Source organism: Anser anser (genome assembly GCF_964211835.1).
Source record: "Anser anser genome assembly, chromosome: 4".
NCBI lineage: Eukaryota > Metazoa > Chordata > Aves > Anseriformes > Anatidae > Anser > Anser anser.
In genome coordinates, this window is record NC_139724.1 from 35,535,098 (window position 1) to 35,561,363 (window position 26,266).

At 38.9% G+C, this 26,266-nt stretch overlaps 1 protein-coding gene across 1 annotated transcript in view; it reads left to right on the forward strand.

Moving 5' to 3' along the window:
- The first annotated feature begins 1,336 nt into the window (after positions 1–1,336).
- Positions 1,337–26,266, forward strand: part of TTC29 (tetratricopeptide repeat domain 29) — a 210,911-nt gene continuing 185,981 nt past the window's right edge. Inside the window, 3 exon segments of the mRNA XM_083833632.1 lie at positions 1,337–1,468; positions 11,794–12,036; positions 17,128–17,346. Of these exon segments, the coding sequence (XP_083689758.1) occupies positions 17,253–17,346 (94 nt within the window). The 5' untranslated portion in view covers positions 1,337–1,468; positions 11,794–12,036; positions 17,128–17,252.

Below are 26,266 nucleotides of genomic sequence, written 5' to 3' on the forward strand. Positions count from 1 at the left end.
CCTCAACTTCCTTGATTTGGGGTTTAACAGGCAACTCCTGGTAAATCCTAATGTGGTGCTTTGGTGTGCCCTTAAGCTCCAGCTGCCTGTGCTGTGTCTCTGCTGGAGGTTTCCCCTTCTGAAGCTGAGTCAAGGAAACGCTTGGTTCTCCACTGTTGCAATCTGAAGCCCAGCATTTTAGCTTTACGCACTGATGGAAAAAACATGTACCCCCTTCTCATAAATCAGATTTGGGGACAATAGATTTGGAAGGAAGCAAAACAGGACTAGTAGCAATGTGTGGTTATGACTTAAACCACCACAGCTATCCTTGCCCTTTTCTGAATCCTGTGACAGCATAAACCTCCAAACTCTCCTCTGGAAAAGAAAGAGAAGCCTTACTGGTTATGTGGATGTCAGATAAACACAGGGCACCTGTGCTCACAGAAGAGAAGTTTGGCTTCAGCTACAGAAATTTCTTGTTTAGTATTTCCTTGATCTCATGTGCTAATGCATTCATTACATTGAGTGAATTCTCATAAGGTTCTAGCCATGTACATACTATTTCCTGCTTTTTCAAAGGTAGTTCAAGTAGGACTAGATTTTAAGGAAACATTTATCTTCAGAAACTTTGGGTTAACTTTCAAGGGTGTAATAAGGCATTTGGGCTGCAAAACAGAACATACTCAATTTGATCTCCTTGTGTAGTTCATGTAAGTCCTGGAAGGCTACAGCAAGAAGCAGCAACATTATCTGTGCGTATTTGCTCAGCACTCCCACTTGTAGGGCTCTGTTTTCAGCTGATTGCTTGCCAGGTTGGAACCACTTGGCCTTGGCACTTTCATGGCAGGTTTCCCTGGCAAGCATCAGTCTGAATGAAACTTTCCAGAAACAGCAAAAGTGATTCGGCTTTCTAAGATAGGAAGGGAAAAATATATGTTGCTTATATGTCTAGAAAATATCTCATAGCCTCTTCATTAAGAAGCTCTTGTGCAGACTTTTTTTTTTTTGGCTTTGTTTTTATTATTATTTTTAATCCAACACAGGAATGGTTGTGGAGTCAAGGATTTCCCGGTTTTTCTGATCTGGAGAAAAATAAAGGTTTATGTTAGTCTGTCGCCTTAAACTGGCGTCCATGGCCAAAACAGAGGAGGCTTTAAAAGCGAATGTCCCCGTTCCCCTCTCCCCCTAGCCCAGGGGTCCGCCCATTATCCCGAAACACCTCCGCGACCCGGCCGCTTTCCCCCGGCGGCGGGCCGCCATTTTGTGCGCTCGGGTGGGAGCGGCCTCCCGGGCCGCTAGATGGCGGCCGTGCTCTGCGGCCCCCGGCCGTGCTGCTGCGGCGGGGCGGGGCGGGGCGGGGCGGGGCGCGGAGAGGCCGCCCAAGGGCGAGTAGGGGACGAGGTGTTTGAGGCGGCACCTCGGGAGCAAAGGCTGTCCGCACGCCTGGCAGGAATCCCCACGCGTGCCTGCCGTGGGTCATCGAGTGGTAGGTTTCCCAGAAGCGCTGTTGCAGTGGGTTTGAGCTGGAAGTGTATGGGTCTGAAGGCAAAACCTCTAAAATTCATGTCCTCCACTGAGTTCCCTATGCCTGCATGCATGGAAGTCAGGAACACGCTTGGTTCTGTTCAGACTGAAATGAACTGTGATGATTTTCAGAAAACTAGTCTGTAAAAAAACAAAAGCTGTTTCTGTGTTTCTTCTTAGTCCAGCCCCTGTCTTTGGTCAAACTTTGTGTTGCAACTGTCTGGAAATAACATGCCAGGTTACGTCTTTTTCCAAATTGGTACAAAAAGGGTTACACTCCAATTTCTTTTGGGTCTGGCTCTTCCCTATATATTCTTCAAGATTGCTTAGATGAGATTGTCTATAGGATATTGCATTAAAAAAATGTAAAAACAAAGACCGTAATTAAGACTGTAAAATCAGGCACACGTTAAATTTAACATTGCTTGTACGTCCTGTATTTTCTCCTTCCTACAGAAGTAGAAATGCATTATGTGTAGTAAAACACACTACTTAATTTCCACCATGTCAGTATGTTCCTTCATCGTCTTTACTTCATCAGAGATATTACTTATACTCTGTTACGGTGACTGAGGTGGTGATCTATGGGGACACTTTTGCAATACTTTACAGTATCTGTAGAAAATCGAGCTGTGTTACTGCACAACACAGGCAGTGTTGTGATATGAAAGCCAGAACTGCCATTAATTTTGGTGGTCACACTGAGATGCCTTCAAAATGCTCTTCAAAGCACTCTGCATTTTTATACCATATTAGGTATTCAGAAAATCGTTATGATACATTGAACTGCAGCTGTGAGGACTCAGTAAACTTGGCCAGATGTTTCACATGGCACAAATAAAAAGTGAGAGAACTGGTGGTCATCCCATTAGCAAAGGTTTCTGTTCAGAGACCTGCCATGTGTTACATGCAGAGGCAGGCATGGGATCTCATTCTTCAGGCAGCATTCAACTGCCTTGACCCTAGGAATTGCAGTGCTCTCATAAATTTGCCACCTGTCTTCGGAGTTATTAAAAAAAAAACAGGAAAAAAGAAATAAGAAATGAGACAATGATTACAAGAACAACAGTTGTCTTGGCTATGCAGCTGTGATCACAGTAGAGCAATGTATATCATAAGGGATAGGCACAGAATAGGGCACATTAAGAGAAAACAGGCATTTGTAATTGTGATATTTTTTATCTTATGAATTTCTTCATTGCAAACACAATATTCTTTTTAGTATTTTTGCCATTCCCTAGGTTTTTAGAAAAACAAACTGAAAACCAAACTATATTTTGTGCAATCATAACAGCACCCACAGGGGTTATCTGAAAGATGGCAATCTTTGGATCCATCTTACAACCATCTCCTACTTGAGCTAACTATGTAATTGATAGTGGTAGCAGAGACTTATTTTTCTATACTGACTGTCAGCAGACAGGAAGAAGGGATGTGAATTCCCAGGATTCCCTAACCTGTTGCTGGGAATGGAGAAATTTTCCCATACCATCCAGATCACCGGAAGGGAGTCATCACTAATTGTCCAGATCCTCAAAGATTGAACCTGTCTGTCCTTGTCATACTACTCCTCATTTCCCTGTCTCAGTCTTCTGTCTTGTTTTCACTACCCCGGTTTTCTTCCCCATATTATTCCTCCTTGAATCCTTCATTCTGTCTTCCTTCATTGTTTGTAGCAATCTCAGCTCTCTCTCCAACTTCATAGCTCATTCTGTCTTCAGTTCACCTTGGTTTGCTGTCTTTGGGGCCCAGTACTCTCCAGGGTTAGATTAGATGAGCTGATATCATTTCAAAACCTGCAATTTTCCTGTTATCCCTTGACTATTCCCAATGTCTGGCTCAGCCTGGGTGGTACTATGCTGCTCCCCTGCTCCCACTCTTCATTTCCTTCACTTCCAGTACCAGTTTCCCTCATCCCGTCCCATATAACAGGGACTGTTCGAGTCTTGGAACCCTCAATTACAGTGTGTTTTCCTGAATGTAAGCACCATGCAAGTAAAGTTATTGTCCTGTCTGTTTTTAAGTTAGGTAGGTCTTATCTTCAGATCTTCTGAACTTTACCTACTTTCTTCAGTGTACTCTTCCTGCAAGAAGTTCTCAGAGAATATACCTACAGCTCTTGAATGGGGAGGGAGTGCAGTTGAGGACAATCTTACACTGTCTGGAGCTCCATAGTCAAATCAGCTTGGTTGTGTTACAAGGAAACAGAAAGAGGATAGCGTATCTTCTGTCTCCTTCAGTTCAGTACTAAGTGTAACAGAATCACAGGTTTAAGTCCACAGGGGATGATCAAATCGTCTTTTTTTGAACTCTTACATGCTGTGAGGCCTTATGTTTCATTCCCTTAATAGATATTGGATTTGATAAATTGAATTTTGACACTGAGATGACCATAGTTTCTGAACAAGGATTGGAAAGTCTGAGGAAACACACACACATGCACACACTTGGATGAGAAACAATGTGGATCACTGCATTTTTCAATATCATGTTTTGTTTTGTTTTGTTTTGTTTTGTTTTTTTCTGAGAGCTGACATGAGGGCAGTGTATAATACAATTATAAATTGAATATGTTAGGCAGGCATATATACCTTCCATCAGATTTCTTGCTGCACTATTTTCTTTTGTGCTATTTTCTTCTAGTCCAAGATAGAAGATGTGAAAATTCTGCTACTATTTTGGGTTGAGCAGTTTTCTTTTTTATTCCAGCAGAAAGGAGGAGTAAGCTTATGCCCATTATGCTGAATTTTATTTGATCCTCTCTTGGGTGTAGTTGAGTGCCATTTAAATACTTCCTTTGTAAACCTACAGAAAGAAAAAATAAGCCTCTGATGACATTATCTGAGGGTGCATGAAAGTAAAGATTTGGTTATACCTGAGTTACTTGTTTGTTCATTTAAGCAACAATGAAAATATGAGTACCTTACTTGGGTAAGTCTTATAATATTTAGAAGTCAATAAGTGGGGCAAGTTTTTCTAAAGAAGTTTGATTTATATGGTTTTATACTTCATGACTAGACAATCTAATTGTTTTCCAGAATTTGTTTTATCTTAAAACTATGTCATACTTAATTTAGAAACAATTTCATTCACGCTAAGTGCATTAGCACATACCATCAGTAGTTAAGGAATTGGGGCGTCCAAGTGTGTCTTTTCTTTGAAATATCTTAATGATTACGAGCTCTTTCAGTAACTTCTTCCATTTTAAAAAGCAGGAAAAATAAGGAAAAAATCAAAATCGGGAAGAAACACAGAAGTTTGCTAGATTTACTGAAATGAAAAAGAATTATGTGAATTCTAAATAGGCCCAGTGCTTTGGCCAGGTAGAGGAAGGTGATGGCTATGTTTGAAGGAGTTAATATTATTATTTCTCTTCTGTTGGAAGAGCACCTGGAGACCCCATTTGTGATCAACTCCCCACTGTGTATTGCAGATACACATAATAGCCTCTGGTATGCAGGAGGTCAGATGAGAAGGTGTTCTGGTCCCATCTGTCCTGAGTCTATGAATAATAGAAGACATCCGCTGCCCAATGTTTACAATGAAAATAGACCTGGCTGATGGTGAGGAAACGTGGAGGTACTCTGAATTGCCACTTTATAGCTGGAAAACTGAGAAGCTAATACACAACTTGCCCAGGGTCACGTAGAAGTTGAGCTAGTCCAAGAGTCATACCAAGCGCCAAACGAACGGCTTGGCCACAGACATGGCCTTTCTCCTCAAGTCCCTTATAGTTAACAGACTGATCAGTGCAGAGGCAGGACGCATTACCAGCTCCTCTTCAGCTGCTTTGGAGGAAGTAATACTGCTATGCTCATGCAATGTTTGCTGTCCCCACCTGAAAAGGATGTACCAACACCCAGCCTTTGGACTAATTGTAAAAGTGCTGGAGCAGATCTTTGTAATTCCTTCTGTGCTTGCTTAGTGAGGGCAGGAAACAACCTCATGCTAAGCAGCGAGGGATTATTAAGCGTGTTTAGCAAACTGAATGAGCTAACTTTGATAGCAAGAGTTTAGGTCTAAATTCATATTCAGGGAGTTACGATAGCCCTTTGGACTGCCTGTGTCCCACTGTGAGAACTTCGCAAGACCCTACTTATCTGGACACCAAATTTGCCCAGCTTCTATGTGCGCCCACATTCACTTATGTTAGAAGTCCCTAGACATCTCAAGCTCTGAGAACTGAACTGCTTCAAATGAGACAGAAGTGGGAAGACGCATCTAAAATCACAAAGCTGGGGTTTCTCTGCCTGTCCCAGCTCCTGTGCCCCATCTTGTGCTGTTCTTGAAGCAGGCTTTGCAAAATACATGAGGAAGAGAAGTGAACACTGCATTCTGTTCAGTGACCATGTAGTTGCAATATTTGCCCAGGGTGCAATTCCTTCCTCTGCCTGAATGAATTTAGACCTGTGTCCCACCTGCTCACTAAGCTCTAGCTCTCTGAGCTGGGGCCATGCTCACTTCCCTTTATGTGACATAAAATACAGTGGCTTCCCTGCTCATCATGCTGGGCTTTTTTGAATCTCGTTCCAAAGCATCTACATTTCTCCACATATTAGCATAAGGAACGCAGCAGCGTTGCGCGGGGCTGGCCAGGTGCCACTGTACCTACAGTCGCAATGGCTTGCTCCCTATCTCCATACTCATTTCAGTAGCTTGAGCTGCCCAAACTCAGAGCTGTTCAACTCAAAAGTAGCAGCTGCACTTTTGCTGTTTTTTTCTGAAATTTCTTTCCTTATCAGTGGAGAGAAGTCATCAAGCTCTCTTAAAGACCTTTAAGGTGTCAGAGCGAGCACAAGGGGGAGCACCGATTTCCCACTGGCTTGTGCAGAGGATTTACAGTGCCTCAGTTTCCAAAATGTCAACTGGAAACAATGCACCCTTTCACAGAAGAAGGAGGAAAGAGGAATGCTTGCTATTCTTCTACACATATGCAAATCTAGAAAAATCAGCTGGTGAGATGAGTGCTGTTAAAATAGCTGTAGTAGCCCCAAATGTTTTTAGGTATTTCACGTTCTGTTTCTGCTGCAGATGAAGAGAGCTGCTTCTCCTTCTCATTTCAAATCCTACTCTTACACCTTACAGCTAAGAATTTTGGTGTAGTGAGAAGTGAAAATGATGGTGAAATGTTCCAATATTTCCTCATTTGCTTTGTTTGGACCAAAGTGCATTTGTTACTGCCTGGGTTGCATTCAGTCTCTCCAACTGTTTTTCCTGCTGTGACCTTGTGATTTTTTTAAGGTTTATTTATCAGTTCCCTGGGAATCCTGAAACAGGGAAGAAAGTTGATGTGCAGTTAGCAAGAGGTGGTTTAAGGCTAAATGTGGGTGTCCAAACTCTGCATATCCCAGACCAAAGAAGTAAGCAAGATACTACCATCTTTCATAGTTTCTTTCAAAATGCATGATTTTTTTTTCTTTTCTGGTTTGCTCTCAGCCAAAAGCTGGATGTATTTGGAAAGCTGAAGCAAAATCAGTTTTTTGTTTGAAAAAGATATGAATAATTATTTTTCATTTTTAAAAATATCTTTATTTTCTCAGCTTGTACATTCAAAAGATGTTAGTCTTAATTGAGAATATATTTAGGGATTTATCATTTGTAACAAAAATACTAATACTGAAAAAAAATTAAAAGCCATGCTGAAATCCTCTTTCATTTTTTTTCCCATTTACATCAAAAGTGAAGAAGCATTGCTGTAAGCTGCTTGTCATTTGGTACAAAGTGTGTTTTCCCCCTGGCTTCAATGGAGGAAGGTACCTAGATGTTACTTTATGCTGCTGTTATCATGGAGGTTTGCATATGTGACTGATACAACACTGTTACTCGAGGATGTAGACAAAAAAATAGGATAATCTGAAGAATATTCACAAAGATGTAAACATGGTATGTACAGGTTTACATACACATAATATGTTTGATACTCTTGCATGATACCCCGGTGAGTTGACCACTGTGAAGCTGGCAGTGGCTGGGAGCAGTGACTGAAGGTTCCCATGCCGTTGTTCTTCGCTCCTGTGTAACGTCTTCGGGAAAACACTGTGCATTTGACTGACTGTTGTGTGGTTTCAGTTGGACCTAGTTAGTCTGAGCATCGTTTATCCACATGCCCGTATGTCAAAGAACTGTGGCTAGTAGGTTAGCATTCAATTATTATTAGCGCTGGTGGTTTATTTGTTGTTGGTTTTTTTTTAGAAAAGACTTACTCGCTTTGATGACATATTTTTGCTGTCTAAAAGCTGCAATGCATTCAGCATCAGACAATTTGAGGGTGTTAATGGTTTTCAGAATCATCTGGTTGTTCTTAAAGTGTTAAAATAATAATAAAAAAATGCACAGAAACATTATTGAGCATGTATTTCGTTTCCAGGAGGGGGGTGGGGGGAAGAGGAAATCTATTATTTAAGAAAGAAATACAGCCAGTGTGATAAAAGTGCCTTCCCACGTCTTCTGGCCAGGTGCTACGTGCATATAAATGTTTCACGTTAAGCTTTAAGATCAAGGAAGAGTCTGTGGGGAACCTTGTTTCCTGGAGATCTGCTTGCTAGAGTAGCTCCCAAGTACTGACTTCCCATTTTTTATTTGGTTATTAAGGATGAAAGGCTACATCATTTTCTGGAACAGCAGTTCCTTGCATGCCATTATCTTTGTCCACAGCTATGAAGCATGCATTTCCATGGGTTCATGTGGATACTTAGCCTAATTCAGCTCAGCCACTATCACTGCGGCTTTACGTATCTTTAATTCAAAGGATCACCTTTATATCATATTTTAGAGTGAACAAAAGATATGTGGTTTCATTAGATGAGAACTGTCTTTTTTAGATACAGCTGAGTATAATAGGTCTCCAGCCTATGTAATTCTGAGCACTCTTTGTTGCTAGTGAAAAGAAAACATTGAAAGTCCAATTTTCTGAAATGACTCATTCTGGGCAATGTGTGTATCTAAATGCAGCCTTACATGTCCAAATCATTAGCATGAAGTTTTGCATGCTACCAAATGTCTATAGAAACAGTAGAAAAAAGCAATTGCAACCTATTTGTACTCAGTTTGCATCAGCAAATCATCCATATCATCCATAGTCTTAGAAATTCCAGCACTTACTTATTTATCACAGCTACCCTGTAAAAATATTCCTTCCACAAAAGTCAAAGGCTTAAAAAAAAAAAAAAAAAAAGACTGGCAAGAATAGCACAGATGTTTAAAATCTCTATATAACAGGCTTAGAAAATGTATCTTCGGCATGGAAAAAAGATCTCCTTTTAGCTACTGTTATTTTAGTTGTGTTTTTTTTTAGCTAATTTTTATATTTTTGTTAAAATGTTATCAACACGAATGCTTCTGAAGTTGTAATAAAACATTTGCATTTATCTTTTCATTTTAAAATAGTAATAAACAAGCTGAAAAGCTCTTGCAAAATGTTATTACTAATATAAATGACAGAAATTATGCTCAGTCAAATGTAGTGTGTCACTGTGAGATGGTAAACGGCAATACCTTTCATACAAAGGTGTGAAGGAAAGTACAATACATGCAACAGTTTAGAATGAAGCAAAAGCTTTCAAAACAAAATGAAACTGGGTAATTTACCAGGGGTAAGGGTAAGTATTGCTATTTTTTTTTCCTTGGGGTTAAAAGATCCAACCTATAGATCTCCCTCTTCCTCTGACCTGCCTGCTTCTGTGTCTCACTCTTTAGTGTGTTTGAAGGTAATTCTGATTCATCAGGACACCTGAAAATAGGTGTCATGGAGCTGCTTGGGAAAAATACAGTGATGGCAATCTGTTCCTGGAGAGTTTGTGCTCATGCATTTTCTCTAACATGACACTCATATCAAATATAAACTTAACAAGGATTGATCTATATTCTGTACTCCTCAGTGGTTGTTGCTGGATCTATTTCCTGCTGACTCTAGGGAAGATTAATTGCGTCGCTCAAAACCAGACACGTAGTAGGGGTTGTGTGGAAAAGGGAAATGTATTGGTGCATATACTCACGTTTTATTTGTGGGAGCAAGAAGACCATACACGTACGTATATATGTATGGGTATGCCTATATATAAAACTCACACTTCTAACTCTTCTGACCTAGACATACATACATACGAATGCCAGCATCCTTCTCCTGAGACATACAAACTGATTTCTAATATAAAAGGCCTTTTTAAACACAGAACTTTTTAAGGAAAGAAAGAACATTCATTTGCAAGTGATCATAAATGGTAAACCAGAAATAGTAAGTCCAAATATTTTCCATTTTTACATTAAATTCACTTTAGTTTGATTCCTTTTCTCTTGTTTGCTGTCTCCGCACCTTCTTGTGACTGTTATTTTTCACCAATACCTTTACAGAGAGTTTCTTAAAAATTGAAGGAAACGTATTGCTCCTTATAAATGTGATTAAGAGGAATTTCCATGCAGACATATGAAGGCAACAGGAAGAAAAGGGAGTAAGCACAACTCTTTATCATCTTCATAGTGAAAACAAGACTAAACCACAAGGCTTTGATAATTTGTTATGTGCTGGGGGTGTATGTTGTTTTGAAACGCTTTTGTGAGACTTTCCATAAAAAGCTATTCATATCAGATAAAAATTTATTTTCAGAACTTGGTCTTGCCTTGCCTATAACATTATGCAATGGGCATGGAGAAAACATCATCAATTTTTAAAGGAAAATTAAGTGGTTTTGTTTAACTTGCTGTTTAAAAAAGTAACATCTGGAAAAGCTTCATTTTAATTCATAATTTCTGTGCTGGAAAATCTAAGACTTAGCCAGCTAAACTGTGCTAACTGTAACCAGCTTTACCAGCCATTCTGTTTCTCCATCTTACTATTATTTATGGCACTTTATGTAAATATAAAATGGCTCCACTAAGATGCTTTCTTAAGATGGAAACCAACTGAAGGACTTTCAAATAGTAAAAGATAAAGATGTGGTTTAAATTAATTCAGAGGACGAACACAGATAAAAGCAGTGAGCAGGAGACTAATACCTTCGGCACAGGAAGGAGACAGGTGATCTGTCTCATCCACTGTCCTCACAGCTCTACATCCGCTTCTTTGCAGTAGGTTATTGGGATTTGAAATCTGTTTTGTTTTGTTTTTAGAATAATTCAGGTAAAGAGAGTTACTGGAAACAGGTGTTCAATGAATCAGGGCCTTTCCTCGCAGAAGTCTTAGACTTGTGAATAACTGCAGTGTCCATTAACAAGAACAACATTAACAAAAGTGAAAACCATTACTCTTTTTCTCCTAATGTGGCAAAACATTTGAGTGCTTTCCTAGGTTGGGGGATGTTTGAACACTGCATTGGGGAATATACATAATTCTGTGACTACCTTTGTTGGGAAGATGATGCATCCTAAAAGTTGTGTTATTGAAGGAGTTTGAATTGAAGTCTCAGTTCATTTCCTCTTTTATAATTCTTGTTGGATATGTACAGAAAATCAGGGTTCCAGAAGAACTATCAGGAAAAAAAAATAATTAAAAAAATAGGATTTTTTTTGCTTTCCTGTGTAGCATGAGGATATATTTCCTGAGACTTTCTGAGAATTTTAACCTAAAAAAATCTCGTTTGAAGGGACCTAAGGTACTGCATTCTGCTTTGGTCTCTGCCTCTGAAATGTTATTTTGAGGCAGTAAAAATTTTGTTTACTTCAGTGTTCTGTTAAGTGTGTAACGGTATGACAAGAACTGAATTTTTGGTGGGTAATTCTCATCCAGGCTTCCAAAAGGATGGAAGTATGGCTGTCTGTGATTACAGGACAGATGAACTGGTGACTAGTGTGAAAATCCATGTTTTTATGTTACTTAACGTTTTCCTTTATATTTGTCCTTCCTTCCACATGTGTTTTCTTTCAGATTTTCTTGTTTTCTTCTGTTGTTTTTTGTTTGTTTGTTTGTTTTTGAGGTGGTGGGGTTTTTTTGTTTGTTTTTTCAGGAAGCTTTTCTACTCACTGAATATTTAACGTTAACAGAAGTCTTTGAGGAAAAAAATAATCTTAAATACATCAATGGGATAGTAAATACTTTTATTTCTAGTACTTCCTTTTTATTACTAAATCCCTCTCTTTCTTGTTTCTGATCTCTTGGTTTTGTTCCCATTGTCTTTTCTCTGTCTCATATATTGTCTGATCTTTATTTTCCTTCTTTACATCTCTTTTTTATTTTCCCTTTAATTGTTCCCACAGTAGAATATTTTTTTTTCTTTCTCCAAAGTATGGACTAGTTCTGTTTCCCTTTTTCTGAATCATTGAACCCTGAAAAAGATTTGTTTTTCTTTTTTTTAGGCTCAGTAATCCTTCTCCACTCTCAGGACTATGGAGGAGTGAGGTGGAGCCTTGTACTTCTGAGAAAGGATATAAAGCTGCTGGCATTTGCCCCCTACGAGGGACAAGGACCCGCATTCAAAAAAAAAAAAAAGGCAAAATGAAGAGTCCAGGCGGAGCCCCCTTGAGAGCTGAAAACTGCCTTTCCCTGATGTGAAAAAAAATGTAATTTACACTGTTTCAACAGATCCCGATTGCTCTAAGGTAAGCCTCACTTATTGATAATGTGAGTGGTTTGGTCTGTCTGTAATTGTGAATTTCAAAGCTGTTTACTAAGGCAAAGCAAAGTTTTAAAACTAGTGTGCCTGCCTAGAAAGTGTACTGTGACATGCACAGGGCTTTCCTTCAGTCCGATACATCTTCATGCTTTCCCTGCAAATCGAAGTGCGTGGTCATTAACACGGTGAGTCACAGTAATGTGTTATGATCTGATCTGGCATTTATAAGGAAACAGAGTGTCTAGCCCTAGCTGCCTCTCCTACAGGTCATTTGTCCTAGTGATAAAGAGAGTGGTTGCTCCCAAGGGAAAGGAAAGCCGCCCATTATGTCAGCTCACACCCTGGAAAAGGCTACCGATTTCAGTGCATCTGCTTGTGATGTGCCCTCTAAACGGGGTCAGTGTTATAAGTGGGAGCAGAGAGCAGTTTCAGCCGTGTGTGCTCAGAGAAACGGTGTAACTAACTCTGGCAAAGATAAATATAAAATATAGACAAGGTGGCTTGCTTTGTATTCACTTTTTTTAAAGAAATACATATATAATGATTTGTTTTCTGGATCATTGATTTATATGTCAGACAGATGAAAAGCAAAATTTCTATGATGCCTTTATCATTATTCTGACAAGGAGTGCTTTTAAGTTAAAGACTGATAAAGAATGCCAACTTTTGACATTACTAGAACAGCTCTATCAGCTTAATTTTCTTCTGTTTTCCTGTTGTCAGAGAAAGGCCATTAGAGATAAATTATGATCTCAAACTGGTTAATCTAGTGACGTGCATTTTTTTCCATAAATTGCCCTGGCTGGTTTTTAAAACAGAGTATAATCTCACTGGGAAGCAAGGTACAGATCGTCGAATTTGCAAATATCAGATATCATCAGTCTTTAGGCTAGTGGTTCTCAAACCACTGGAAGGCCACGGTGAGTTGTCCACAGCTGAAACATTGTGTCATATTACAGAAATAAATGTACAAACTCATTTGTTCTGTTTGGCTGTACTTTTCTGCACACAGCTTTCTTAGCATGCTGGAGACCGCTAGAGTGTGCTCAATTATAAGTCTGGTAGGAAGCACACGCAGTGGTGCACAGGGAATGTTCAAGGTTGCTGGAAGTTTATTCTTTCCAATAAATTAGGGAGCTAGTCCTCTTGTCATTGTAGATCAAAGTTAATTGACCTCATACCATTAGCATCAGTATAGTTACAGCGGAGAGTTTACAGAGAAAGATAGAGAATTTAAAACTGGAAAGTTTCATTTTGACCAGACTGTCTGTGCGTGTAAATTGTGGTTTCAGGCTTTGCATGAGTATGTCTGTGCAGACTCAGAAGATTTCATTCAAAAGTTTGTTGCACTCAGGCTCCAGTATATTCTGTTGCAAACCAGCCATTGTTGTCCCTGTTTTTCTTCTTTCTACCAGTTTACTAGGCTGATGAATGTTCAGCCACAGCATTTTCTATAAAACATAATTGACAGCTAATAATACTTTGCACCTTTTTAACCTGGCATAGTTGATGTTTTCAAAGCCTTTAGAAACATTAGCTGAATCAAGCGTCACCCAATCAAGTAGGGCAGTATTATTCATGTATTTTGACAGATAAACTAGAAAACAAAATCAGTTTCCTTACAACCACAAGATGTTTGTGTGAAAGCCAAGAAGAGAACATGTATCTTCTGACATTTATTCCTATGCTCAACCATAGAAAGATTTTTTTTTTCAAATATGAATATGATTATCATTATGATTGAAGGATTATGATTAACATTCTTTTGGGAATAGCTAATATGACTTCTTTATTTTTATACCAGAAGCTTTCAAGTGTAATATATCATCCTGAGTATATTATAATAGGACTGACACAAACAGAGAGTACACTAGAAAAATCCTCACTGCAGCTCAGCTGGATATTAGCACAGATATATACGGCAATATGTGACCTGAAAGAGAGAAACAAAGAATCGTAGAGAGAGGTGAGAAGATGCTGATAAAATCAGTAGAAAATACAGAGAATGACAGGGAAAAAAAGGAAGAAAAAAATAGGAAGAAAGAGGAAACAGGCTGGATTTATGTGTATCTAGTACTAAACTGTATACCGTAGATACTGTGTACAGAATGTAATAATTAGATATTATTTAGTAATATAAATATATAGAACCTAGATTCACAAAGTTTGGAATAAATATACAAATCATGTTTCCTGTCACAGTCTGTAAGGACTCTGCTGTCAGTTCTAAAACATAATGGTATGGGAATGAAAATATTCTGTATGTTTCACTAATGTGATATGATAATGTAATATATCAGTGTGTATCATATCATATCTTGTATCTGTGTGTTTTCGGTGAGCAAAAAGATATTTGGAGACAAATTCTTAATTTACCAGTGAATACTAACATTTCTATAGAAGGACAGAGCCCCAGAAAAATAACATGCAGAGAGTTATTCTAAATATAATCAACTTTTTTCATGTAGTGTGTGTTTGCAGTATCCACTTTCAAGACTTCGGTATCACAGAATAACTGGTGGTGTTTAGTCACTTTCTGCACCAGTGATTCCATCTGCTGGGGATTCAATTGATTTTTCACATCTCAGCATACGGGGGCCCAGACTGTGCCCTCTTGCCTGTTAGCGTGCGGTGGCACCAGCAGTAGGGGATGTCAAGGCAAATGCTTTTAGGACAACAGTGACGAGGATGGAAATACCACGGAGAGCTTTAAGGTTTCATGGAACTGCAGACGTTTTCTTAACTGAGCAGCCCAAAATGTGGATATCGTACAGCAAGAGGCTTTGTCTAGTAGGATCTTGCCTTCTTACTAATGTTAAAAAAAAATTGTGTGTTACTGTCCCTTAGATTGAAGCAAAATGTCTTTCCTTTCTACATTTGAATGTTATCCTCCAGTCTTTAAGCATGAGATTAATTCACATTATTTTTCTAATCCTATTAAACGATACTTCTGGGAAGACCATAAGGTTAGGGATGGATGTGGGAGCAAAGGGATTGATGCAATGTTGGCAGAGATTTCCCTTAATGTATTGTACCATCAGGCAGTATTGGTATTAACTGCATTTAATTGCCATCGGGGAACTTAAAATTTCTGAATAGGCTGAGGAGAATAATAGGTTCTCCCTGGGTGCTGCTGCTCTCTTTTGCACCTCTCTGATCCTATGGTTTCTCAATATAAAATGGTAACAGATAGAGGCCACTGGGACTGCAGTGCAAATAAGGTGCACAGAGGTGCACATTGGCATGGAATATGAAGGGGCCTGTTGCAAGGACTGAGGATGGATTACATTTTGGTTTCCCTGTCTGGTAAATATAATCCCTATGCTGGTAAAGCATATAATCCCTGTGTGGTAAAGCATAAAGTTTGTAAATATTGCTTGCTTTCATATACTGTTCCTGTAAAATCAACCTTCATTTCTTGCTAGGTCATTTGAAGCTCATGAGAACCTGAGACATGGTACACTCTGAATTACAGAATTAAAGGGTATAAACTGATTAGGAAAGTGAGAAATACATACATAGACAGGGAGATAGTGTTGTCTGTCAGAGAAATAAAAAATGGGACCACTGGGAAGAGGGATATTGAGAAATATCCAGGGTTCAGAACTGGGCAGGTTTGTTAATTTTATAGAGGGGGAGGGGGAGAAAGTAATAGTGGATTTTATCTCATAGGGGACTTTTAATTTCCTATACTAAGACATAGTCCATTGAAAATTTGGGCATTTGCATACCAACTTTTTTTTTCCAAATGTATTTTCCAGAAAGTCAGGGCTAGGATATTCTTGGAAGTGAATGAAGTTAGATTTTTTGTTTGGTTGGTTGGTTGTTTTTTACCAAACAATCAGTGAACCAGCAACAAAATGATGTTTTATGCTTACTTTCACTGAGCAGCAAGATCTAAAGGGGATGGACATAAAAACTTAACTTAAAGCAGCTTAGAGCAGATTCAATTTTGTTCAATTCTCTTTCTGAGAAAAGTAAAAGATAAATCTGTACTTCTGGGACCTTAGAAAGGCAAACTGAGAAACTGAGGTTATTTAGTGAGTACTGGTAAGCCTACAGATTTGAACGTGGAGGGGGCATATACCAACTTTGAGAAAAGTTTTATCAGCAAGCAAGATGACACTGGTAGGGAAGAATGCAAGATCTCCCAGGAAGGACAGCCATCTTAAACTGTGTGCTAAAAGAAGAGAATCCATAGGGAATGCAAAAGGGGGTGGACTAAAAGGAAAAATTATGCTATGGAGGTTAAAAGATTGAGAACTGAAGAGAGAAAGGCCAGAAGCTGTGTTACACTTGACCTTGCACTCAATGCCATGGCCAAGATGAACAGTGCTCAGGAAAAAGGGACAAGACTTGTGTCTCTAGGACTCCTGCCTCTTTTCTACCTCTTTTACTGTTCCATTTGGAAGATAAATAGTAAATTCAGGAGGAAGTTACAGGACAAAAAAGATGGCCTCAGAGTTGACTAAGATGAATTTTAGTTCTCCATCTATAAAGCAAGAATAATAATATATAATATATATCTATATAATGATATAGATAGATATCTATAAAGCAGGAATAATAATATATATATATTTGCTGGTGGAGTTGGTATATGTGAAAATACATGCATTCTTGCTGTAAAGCACCACAGACTTGGTGACACAAAAATCAGTAATTTTATTCCCAGTGCAGGAATGGGGAGCGTGTGAGAATAAGGTTTGGAACGATACATTCAATGAACAGTATTTAATATGTAAACATTTGCTGAATGAGGCAGTGATTTTATAGGGAAAAAAAAAAAGGTGATAATGACATTTCCAGATTGTACCATACTGCCATTTCACGGAGAAACTGAAGGTTGTGTGAGCAACCTTAATAGAGGTGTTTCCTTTAGTTTTGCAGTGTTTTTGTCGGTTTGTGAGTGGATGACTTTATAATCTTTATATACTTCAGACTTAGTGTTGCATAGATGTATTTATGTATATATATGTACACATACAGAGGGAAAGAGACAGGAAGTTTTATTATATGTGCGTATCTTTTATTACAAATGTTAAAGACTGAAATACTGCGTTTTACATGCATGCAGAGCACTCAGCGCAGTGTGTCGGGGTGCGACAGTGCCGTTCCATCCACCGGGGAGCAGGATCCACCCGAGCTGCAGCCGGTCTGTGTGCAGAGTTTCACGGGGCTCAATGCAAAACTGTCGGAGCGATGCCTGGGGGTGCCAGATGGTGCACTTCTGGTGCCCGGTGCTGCTCATATCCACAGGGGCCTCCCAAGTGCAAGTCCACGGACGTGGCCAGAGGTACCTATTAGTGCAATTACTCTAAGAAACTAGTTTTTAAAATGCCAATAAAAGTGTTCATTTAAAATTCCAATCTGTATTTTATGCTACATTTATTCAAGTTAGCATATTGCAATTCAGGCTAAGGATAAAAAATGAAATTCATAGGCTACAGGCATTGACAAACATTGAGGAAAATGAGACATTTCCACTATTTATGTAGAAAAAAATAATTTCTTGTGACATTATACAACAATATCTGTGTTTGCTTTATTCACTGCTGGGTGTATACCTCGAGCTTACTGCATGGCTCTAAGTTCTATTAAAGACACAGCACTTCAACAATTCAGTGGCTTGCTTCTGTGATAGGAGGGCAGCTTCTCCTGCATTGCTTCTTCTGTCTGCAATGTAGCTTTTGCTGCTCGTCTGAAAGGAATGGTGGATTAGAGTGAACTGTAGAATGTGCATTATGAACAGTACTATTTCAGCAATTCTACTCATAATGTTAAAGCAGAGTTAGGATTTTGTTTGTCTTTATATTTTTTTACACAAATTATTAACTTTTGAAATGATCGTGAAAATATCATAGTTATTCCAATATATCTGCATTTCAGCCTTTTCTCCTGTTCTTGATGTTCATATGAAATTTGACTGTTTCTTCCCTTTTATTTTCCACCTTTAAATATTGTAAATCAAGCAGTCAACACATCCAAAACATATCAGTTCTTTGAATCCTTCTGGAAGACTCCCTACTGTGCTCTCTGAATTTTTAAGCTTTTCAGCATCTCGTATGACAGCCAGTTTTCTTCCAATGGACACGTGCAATACGCAGCCTGTCAGCTTTTTCCCAACTCTGTCGCTCAGAGAGAACATTGCTGGGTTAACTTATGTTTGATAGCTGCGAGTGCTCAGGCCTTTCTCAATGAACCCTGTAACCATACTTCTTGCACGAGAAGATTAAACACACATTGCGGTAGCCCTTTGGTTAATCTTTCCCATGCTCACTTTGCTCGCAGGCTGGAGTCACCAAGGCAGTGTGGTTTTGTGTGCCAGTCTCGCTCCGTGTGCTCCCTCTAGTGATCCAACCACGTAAAACATTTCTTTCCGAGGGGGGAGAGCTGGAATTTCCCAGATGGCTCACAAAACGTTTAATGAAGTGTGCAGCACAACCATTTCATTACAACATATTGTGTACTTTTGCCTTTAATAACTGCATTCTTCATCTGAGAAGTCTCTGTAGCTTTCAGAAATGAATTACAGTAGTATCATTTTTCTCAAAATATATTTTTCCATGACAAGAATAGCACTTTCCTAAACTATTGTATTTATTAGCAACCTGTTACCCTCTGACACTAGTGTCATTTTCATCAGCCTTGATAAAGTGAGTATCATTTAAAATCTCCTGAAAAATTATTAAACCAGCTTTATTTTATTGGTTTTCTCCTTTTCTTTTCTTTTCTTTTCTTTTCTTTTCTTTTCTTTTCTTTTCTTTTCTTTTCTTTTCTTTTCTTTTCTTTTCTTTTCTTTTCTTTTCTTTTCTTTTCTTTTCTTTTCTTTTCTTTTCTTTTCTTTTCTTTTCTTTTCTTTTCTTTTCTTTTCTTTTCTTTTCTTTTCTTTTCTTTTCTTTTCTTTTCTTTTCTTTTCTTTTCTTTTCTTTTCTTCTTTTCTTTTCTTTTCTTTTCTTTTCTTCATGAAACAAACAACAACAAAAAAGACTATAAAAGATGAGAATTTTTATTCTGGTTTGATGGCAGGCAGAAAAATCAAGCTAATCACCTGAGGGTGAAATCATTTTCCTTGGCGGGACAGGAATTGTACTGTCCTGATGAAGAACAAGCTGACTTAGATGTTCTCCATCTTCAAGCTAAAGTATGAAGATCGGTGCTATTCCCAGGTGGCTACTGCTGCAACGGAGTTGCCCTTTTTTCCTGACGGTTTAGAGGCACTGAATTTGTAGAAATAGCGACTATACGTGATTTCTTGCTTTTTGCTCTTTCTTTGGTTCTGTACATGCCTACCGTCAACTACTTTTTCTCTGTCCACTGAGGATAGGAAGGTATCTATCAAGATTGCATATAGGTAAAGTGGAAGGTCTTGCACTTACTTTCCACATGAAAGGTGAATTTTACCCTGTTACAGATATAATGATAGCATAAGGGAATTTATTCCTTCAGAATTAAAAAATAATAGTAATTAAAAGAAGGCATAATTAATACATTGACTTCCTGTACCTTATAGTACTTCTGCTTAAGTAATCATTCTTAATTTATTAAACAAGTTTTTGGCAACAGCATAGTTACTGAGGGATGGAGATGAGAATTAGTTATCCCTGGCAATTCCTAGCTAAATTAAGGAATTAAGAGGCAAAGAGATTGAACTGCCTTTTGATCCAGAAGTCGTTCTTCTGAAATACACTCTTACATCTTTGGAGAAGTCATGTGTGACTTAGTTGCTGTGGACAGGGACAGGATGTGAACTCTTTCCAAAGACGTCCGTTCAGCATGGATGTTCAATCCCCTGTAATTCATGTTGTTATGAAGAGTTGTGATTGAAATAATTTAATATCTCATATATTTGCATCAAGCTATTAGAAGAAAACATGCTTTTTAAAAGCTGAGGCTTTATTTCCCATATCAGAATTCTGTCTGTGGAGCATCACTGAGTTGGGTTTCATGTTCAATTCCTGACAGATATTTGAAAGGAGAACTTCTGCTGTAAGCACAGCAGCAGCTGCAGCTCAGCTTCCCCTGTTTACAGTGTGAAAGTCATCCTATTTACTAAAGCCAAATCCTGGCCTTTTTGGACAAATGTTAACTTCCTGTGAACTTCATCAAATGCCGAGACTGCCTGCGATAGCCTCCAGTTGCATGCCAACATCAATGCTTCAGTAAGCGTTTGTTTAGACACAAAGCACAGTGTACAGACAACATCCAGTTTTGGTGCTGGCTGAGTATTTCTCAAATTACTAGGTACAGGACTGGGTCCTAAATTTGCCAATAGCCTGGGCAATTACATAAACTAAACTATGGACAACTGAGAGCTGCTCACATGTAGTTTTGCTCCATGTGCACAGTGTCTCTGGTAGATCCAAGAGGTATTAAATCTAACGTGCATGTGAGATTAATCAGTGCATGTGCAGTGAATCTTACTAGCCCAGAAACACAAAGTGATTTGTAGTTACTTCATTACCAACCAGCAATTTTACACTAAAACCAATCTATAGCATAAACTATATGGAATATGGAATTAACCTGGCAGCAACCTTTGGCCATTGGCATTGCTTATTAATATCTTAATACTTTCTGCTAAATTCTGATTTAATTCATTACTATAGTTGGGGGAAAAAATAAAAAAATCCCTATTGAGAAGAATCAAGAAATTATGGCAAGCAAAAGAAAGTCAATGAAAAGGCTGCTATCTCCCTCGTCTGAAGGCCATTAATCAGCAAATGCCCAGCTCCAAGAAAGCTATGCAGGCTGGCTTCCTTGTGCAGGCTGGGGACTGGGGACAAAGGGGATGTGAAACCAAGAAAGATTCCAAGTCTTCAGAAAAATGCAAAGATGCTGAGTGGATTGTTCACAGCAGCTAGAGATGAGTATCTCTAGAGAGGAATAAGCAGAAACTGCAGCAAACGGCAGCTTCTCCTCCTTCAGGGATAGAGGTAACGTGGCTGAAAGCGACTTCTGTAAACTTACAAGCAAGGTGACAGTATAGATGAGACCTACATATATTAGGTTTTTCTAACCCTTTGCATGGCTGCTTCATCTAAAAATAAAAATAAATAAATAAAGAAGTAAAGAAATAAAGAAAGACAGATTGATTTGTGGTTAGCAAATACAATCAGCCCAGCATGAAGGAAAACTGCACTGCAGAAATCCATCTGAAGGTTGTGGGATTCACCAGTGAGGGTGGCGCAGGGCAAAGCTGGTCTCAAGGAAGGCTTGCCAGCAGAACCAGAAGGGATCCAAGTGTATCTTGCCTTATAATCATGACACTGCTCTTAGATCATTGTTTTCCTTGCCCATGTGTTAAATTGGGCAATCACTATTTTGTCCACACTGCTCATTGAACAAGGTTTGATATCTTTTGCTTTGTTTTTAGTATCCTGAGTGCTTTGGTAAAAGGGGTTGCAACTCCTCTGCAAATTATAAGGTAACTAATGCTGAATCTTCTCTTGTTTGTGAGCCAAGTCCAGGGAAGTGTTAGAGGAAGCTGAATTTGTTGAGAATGCAAAGCCAATGCTTCCATGAATTTTAAGTAAGATAAAGGTAAATTTCTGTCCCATGTAAAAGTAATCTTGCCTCCTCCAAAACCCTGAAACCAGCAAAGAATAATGCAACAGAAGGGTTGATCTTAAGAGTTACATCAGTCAAGTGGTGCTCCAAAGCAAGGGAGCAGCTCAAATACAATTTTAGCACCTCTGCCTTTCAGAACTCAGTTGGATGTAATGTCTACATCAAGGAGCTGACAGAATGAAGCTAACTGGTGTGAAAAAAACCCACTCCTTCTGAAGAAGCTTCTAAATACCAGTTGTCTAAATCTATTGATAAGCATGGATGCATTATTAATGAAGCCTGCAGCCTGCCTAGTGCTGCTCAGATGGTTCAAGCATTTAGTAGGAAATATTTCTGTGAAGTGCTGCACGGAATAATGACAGTGTCTGTCTTAAATCGAACAAATGACTGTAGCAAGCTCTGGGGAGGCTCAGAGCAAGCAGATGCTTTCCAAGTGAAAGGCAGTGGGGTACCACCTGCTGTAGGCAGGCAGGCAGGAACAGTCCACTAAATATTGACTTGTTAATAATTCAAGACAACAGGAACCCCTAGCTCTTCAAGCATGGCACTGCCCCTTCATCATGTGGCTTTTCATCACCCTAATGAGGTACTTGAAGAATCAGACACTGAAATGTCTTGCAGACATTCCCCAAAGACTAGGACTCAAGCTGCCATAATTCTGAATAAGAAGTACAAAAAAATCAAGAGAATTTAAAAATGGCAGGATCAGTGCTTTAGCTAAATATTGCTTTTCGCGACACGTTGCTGTGTAGTGACTCAGTCTGTGGTTTGTATAGATACTGGGGTGGAATGCTTGTCTTCTGTGACATTTCTCTGGCTAAAAATAATTGACATTCCAGTCTATTACAGACATATTGGTAGCTTTCTTTGCAACAAGAAAAAGAGCTCTGTGAAAATCTTCAAGAGATTACTTGCAACTGGAATTATCAATTAATACTTCCTACAAAAGATCTTGGTTTTGGGATTACTGTGTGTTTGGGACCCTCCCCAACCCCACTTTCATCATGCATGTTAAACCAGCATTTCAGAATGAATATTCTTCAATTGAAACAGTCAAAATTGAATAAGCAATGGACAATTAATAACCCTTCAGAAGTTAGCAAAGCTTCTGTGCAGACTTTATTGACTTCCTGATTTACTGCCAATAAAAGCAGTTTCCCTTGCTTGAACACTGCAGCTTTATGATGAAATGCAGGAGCTGCTGTATTAGCTGCTGTATTATGTATCCTGGTGATTGTTGTTTCTTCTTTCTCAAGATGTGACCATACCAAATCTTTCCCATTCGTTCCCCATTTTTTAATGTAAAATATTTTTCTTCCCAAAACATAAAATTTCTCATTTATTTTGGAATGGTTAAATAATATTCTGTTATGATACGTTTCTTTTTTTGCTTGATTTTCCCAGCTGTCAAACAGCTGAGATCAATCAGACACCTTACTTCTTTGCAAACTTCATAGGGTATTTTGCTGCCCTTAATCAAGCTGATGAGGACTTTGCTTTGTGAACAGCTTTAGTAACTCCAAACCTAATTAATAGACTGGTTGCAAAGCAAGTGATTATCTATAGTGAGTGTCACGATCCTTATACACCCACAGGCTGAGTAACTCTTTGGGTCGTGACTTTAAAGTCATGGAAAGTTCATTAGCGTGGCTACGAAGAGGGTGCTACTCCCATGCCACAATGTGTGAAAGTGTCTGGTGACTTGCCAGCACTGACCGCAGAGCTTTATTTGAAGAGCCATGCATGTGTGTGACTGTGCTGCACTGTTGAACTTCTGCTTACAGCGTTTCATGATTTTTTATCACTTTAACAACCTCAGTCAGGTGGTTCGTGAGAGATCTGCATCCACTGGGATACATGGTCCGACATGTTTTTTCAGGTTTTTGACTCCAAGATTAAAGTGAAAACTGACTTAGGTCTGGCACGGCTAGGTCATCTGTATGCACTGGTAGTGTTTAGATTTGTCAGGACTTAGAAAATGAACTGGGCTCCCTTACTGACCTAAATGACACTGCTCCCATACCTCAAGAACCTTCATGCTTTTTTGTTTGCGTTGTCGGAACTTCGTAGCAATCTGCACTGTTCATTCAGTGGTGGTTCATTAGGGCTGGAAGTGATATGCATGAAAAAAGTCTCTTTAATGTGATTGCCAGAAAATACCCCATTAGCATTTCCTCACAGCTCTTAATTTGTTGGCTACAACAGGTTTGGGTCAGTGCTCAGTGTTGTTTGGTGAGGAAAAGCAAAGAGGTGGTGGTCCTTGATTATGCAGGCTTTACCTCTAGTGGGTGGCTTTCCTGTATGCACAAAACCACAGTGAAGAGTTCAATTACAAACACTATTGCATGGGTAGTACCATAAGAAGAAGCTGGTCCTGGTAAATGAAGGAGGCATTAATGGCTGAACTAGGCTGCTCATCTCATCTGAAGGTGTTCTTTGGTATGGTTTCCACACTGTTAAGGAACAGACTTACATCTCTTGTTTCCCTTTCACACAAATTAGTTCTGGGATAAACATGAAATGCCAGAGCATTAACCTGGCGGAGCATCCCCTATGTTTCTCCATTTTGCTCAGTAGGGGTTGCTAGTACTTCCAAAACCAGCACGTTCCCTAGTATGGCTTCAGATCAGATAAAAATTTAAAAAGTCAAAGCTTCTAATGAACAGATACATATGAAAACAGCACCAGCTGTGTTTTGTATTACCTTAATAGCTGCACAACCTGTTGATGCTGGCAGTTGATAATGCTTATGCTTTTGCTTGGCTGTTCATTTTGCGTGAAGAATATGGGGTGTGATTCAAATCTGCCAGAGGTGGCCACAGCTGCTTATACTTTGAAATTTTAAAATTATTATAATTGAAAAAAACAAGGAATTACAAGCCAAGATCAGGGCTTAGACTACAGCAAAATATGAATAGATAGCAGTAGGTCACAGACCTGTGTAGGAAAGGAAGCTGGGTCTGATCGGTTGCTTTCCCAGTACTTCCTTTCCTTGGAGAGAACAACTCCTGCCTTCCTGTTCTTGCTGTTCCTAAAACTTATTCCCATCGGTAGGACTTACAGCGAATACGCGGCTGCAATATACCTGTTTTTTGTCCCATTCTCTTCCTCCTCTCCAGGCAAGTGGAGAAATTGCATTTCTTGTAATGGCAAAGATGAGTAATCATATAGGTTCAGCAGATAAATTGCACATTCTGTCATGTTGAGCAGTGTTTCATACAAAAAGAGAGATAAAATAGTTTATATTAAATTATATAAAGTAAAAAGGGGACGGGGTGGGGGTGAGACTGAGACAAAGATTGTCTGCCTGAGGAATCCTGATGGTGACAGAGAAGGTCCCCCAACGGAGACTGACATAAAAACAGCTAGTGATTACAGCCTTGAGCCAGCCTTGCTGTGGTGGGAGACTGTAGGTTGGCATAAGATACACAGAAAGGTTGTCCCACTGATTTTTTTTTATTTGTAATTTTTATTTTAAGCTACACCTGAAATAAATGTTTTTCTTCAGGATGCCAAATGCTCTTGTCCTACCCTCTATCTCTTCCTGACCAGGTTTTCCAAGAATTATAGCTGGGTAACAGAATGACCTTGTAGCCCTTGGGACTTTGTAGCAAGACTCTTCTGTGGTTGAGCAAACTAGGAATTATAAATTATGTCTAGCTCTCATTGATGGTCTCTATCTGTAGTATAGAGAAAGGCAGAAATTACTGAAGTGCTATTTCGTAATATTAAAGACTTCTCAGTTTATTTTGACCCTATTATTAGATGCAGAAATAAAATTAGTTTTATTGGTGCAAATCCTACCTGTTACATAAATATAAAAATGAAAGTTAGGATTCACTAAAATCCATTGCAGAACTCCCATTGATCTCAGCAAAACTAAAGTTCAGGGCAAATGCTTTTAGTCTGTAGAACATAGTAAGTAGAAAAGGTTATTTAGTAGAGCCTGTCTTTTAAGAGCGTTACAGCAAGTGTCTACTTTGAAATATTAGAAATGAACAGTCAAAATATTTTGGAGTATATGTGTGAAAATTGAACTTTATAGGACACAAGCCTGCTCCAGTGCAGATTGACTGGAAGCCTTTTGAAGCTATTAGTATCGTATATATATAGAGAGAGATGGCTTTCCTATTTGTGCATAAACATCTTTATTGCAAATGCACATTTCTTACCAACGTTCAGAGGAGAGGCCTTGATGAAAACAAGGAAGAGGATTGAGTGACACTGATAAGACTTTGTGGAACATTTCTGCTTTTGCTGTATTTCTGTATTTTGCATGTGTCTGTGATAGAAAGGACATGGGGCTACAGAGAAGCTTCCTTATGGTTCTTCTGTTCCTAAGTGTTTGCCAATTTATTTCAGCTTCCCCATCCCTCCCGCCCCCAAAAAGGTACCAAGTCAAAACGAGTCACAAGATTGTATGGATAAAGTACAGGTGAGGAGCTTTATGGTTTACCACAAACTTGTCACTAATAGCATTAATTATTGTCAAAACTGGCTATGTGAACAATGTGAACGTACATCTGGTTTCTATAATGTAAAATTTGTGTTTGTATACAGTAATGAGAAGATGAGGTGAACCATCTGGCACCTGCAAATAGCTGTCTGAATACAGCCTACCTTTGCAGACAAGATAGCAAGCAAAA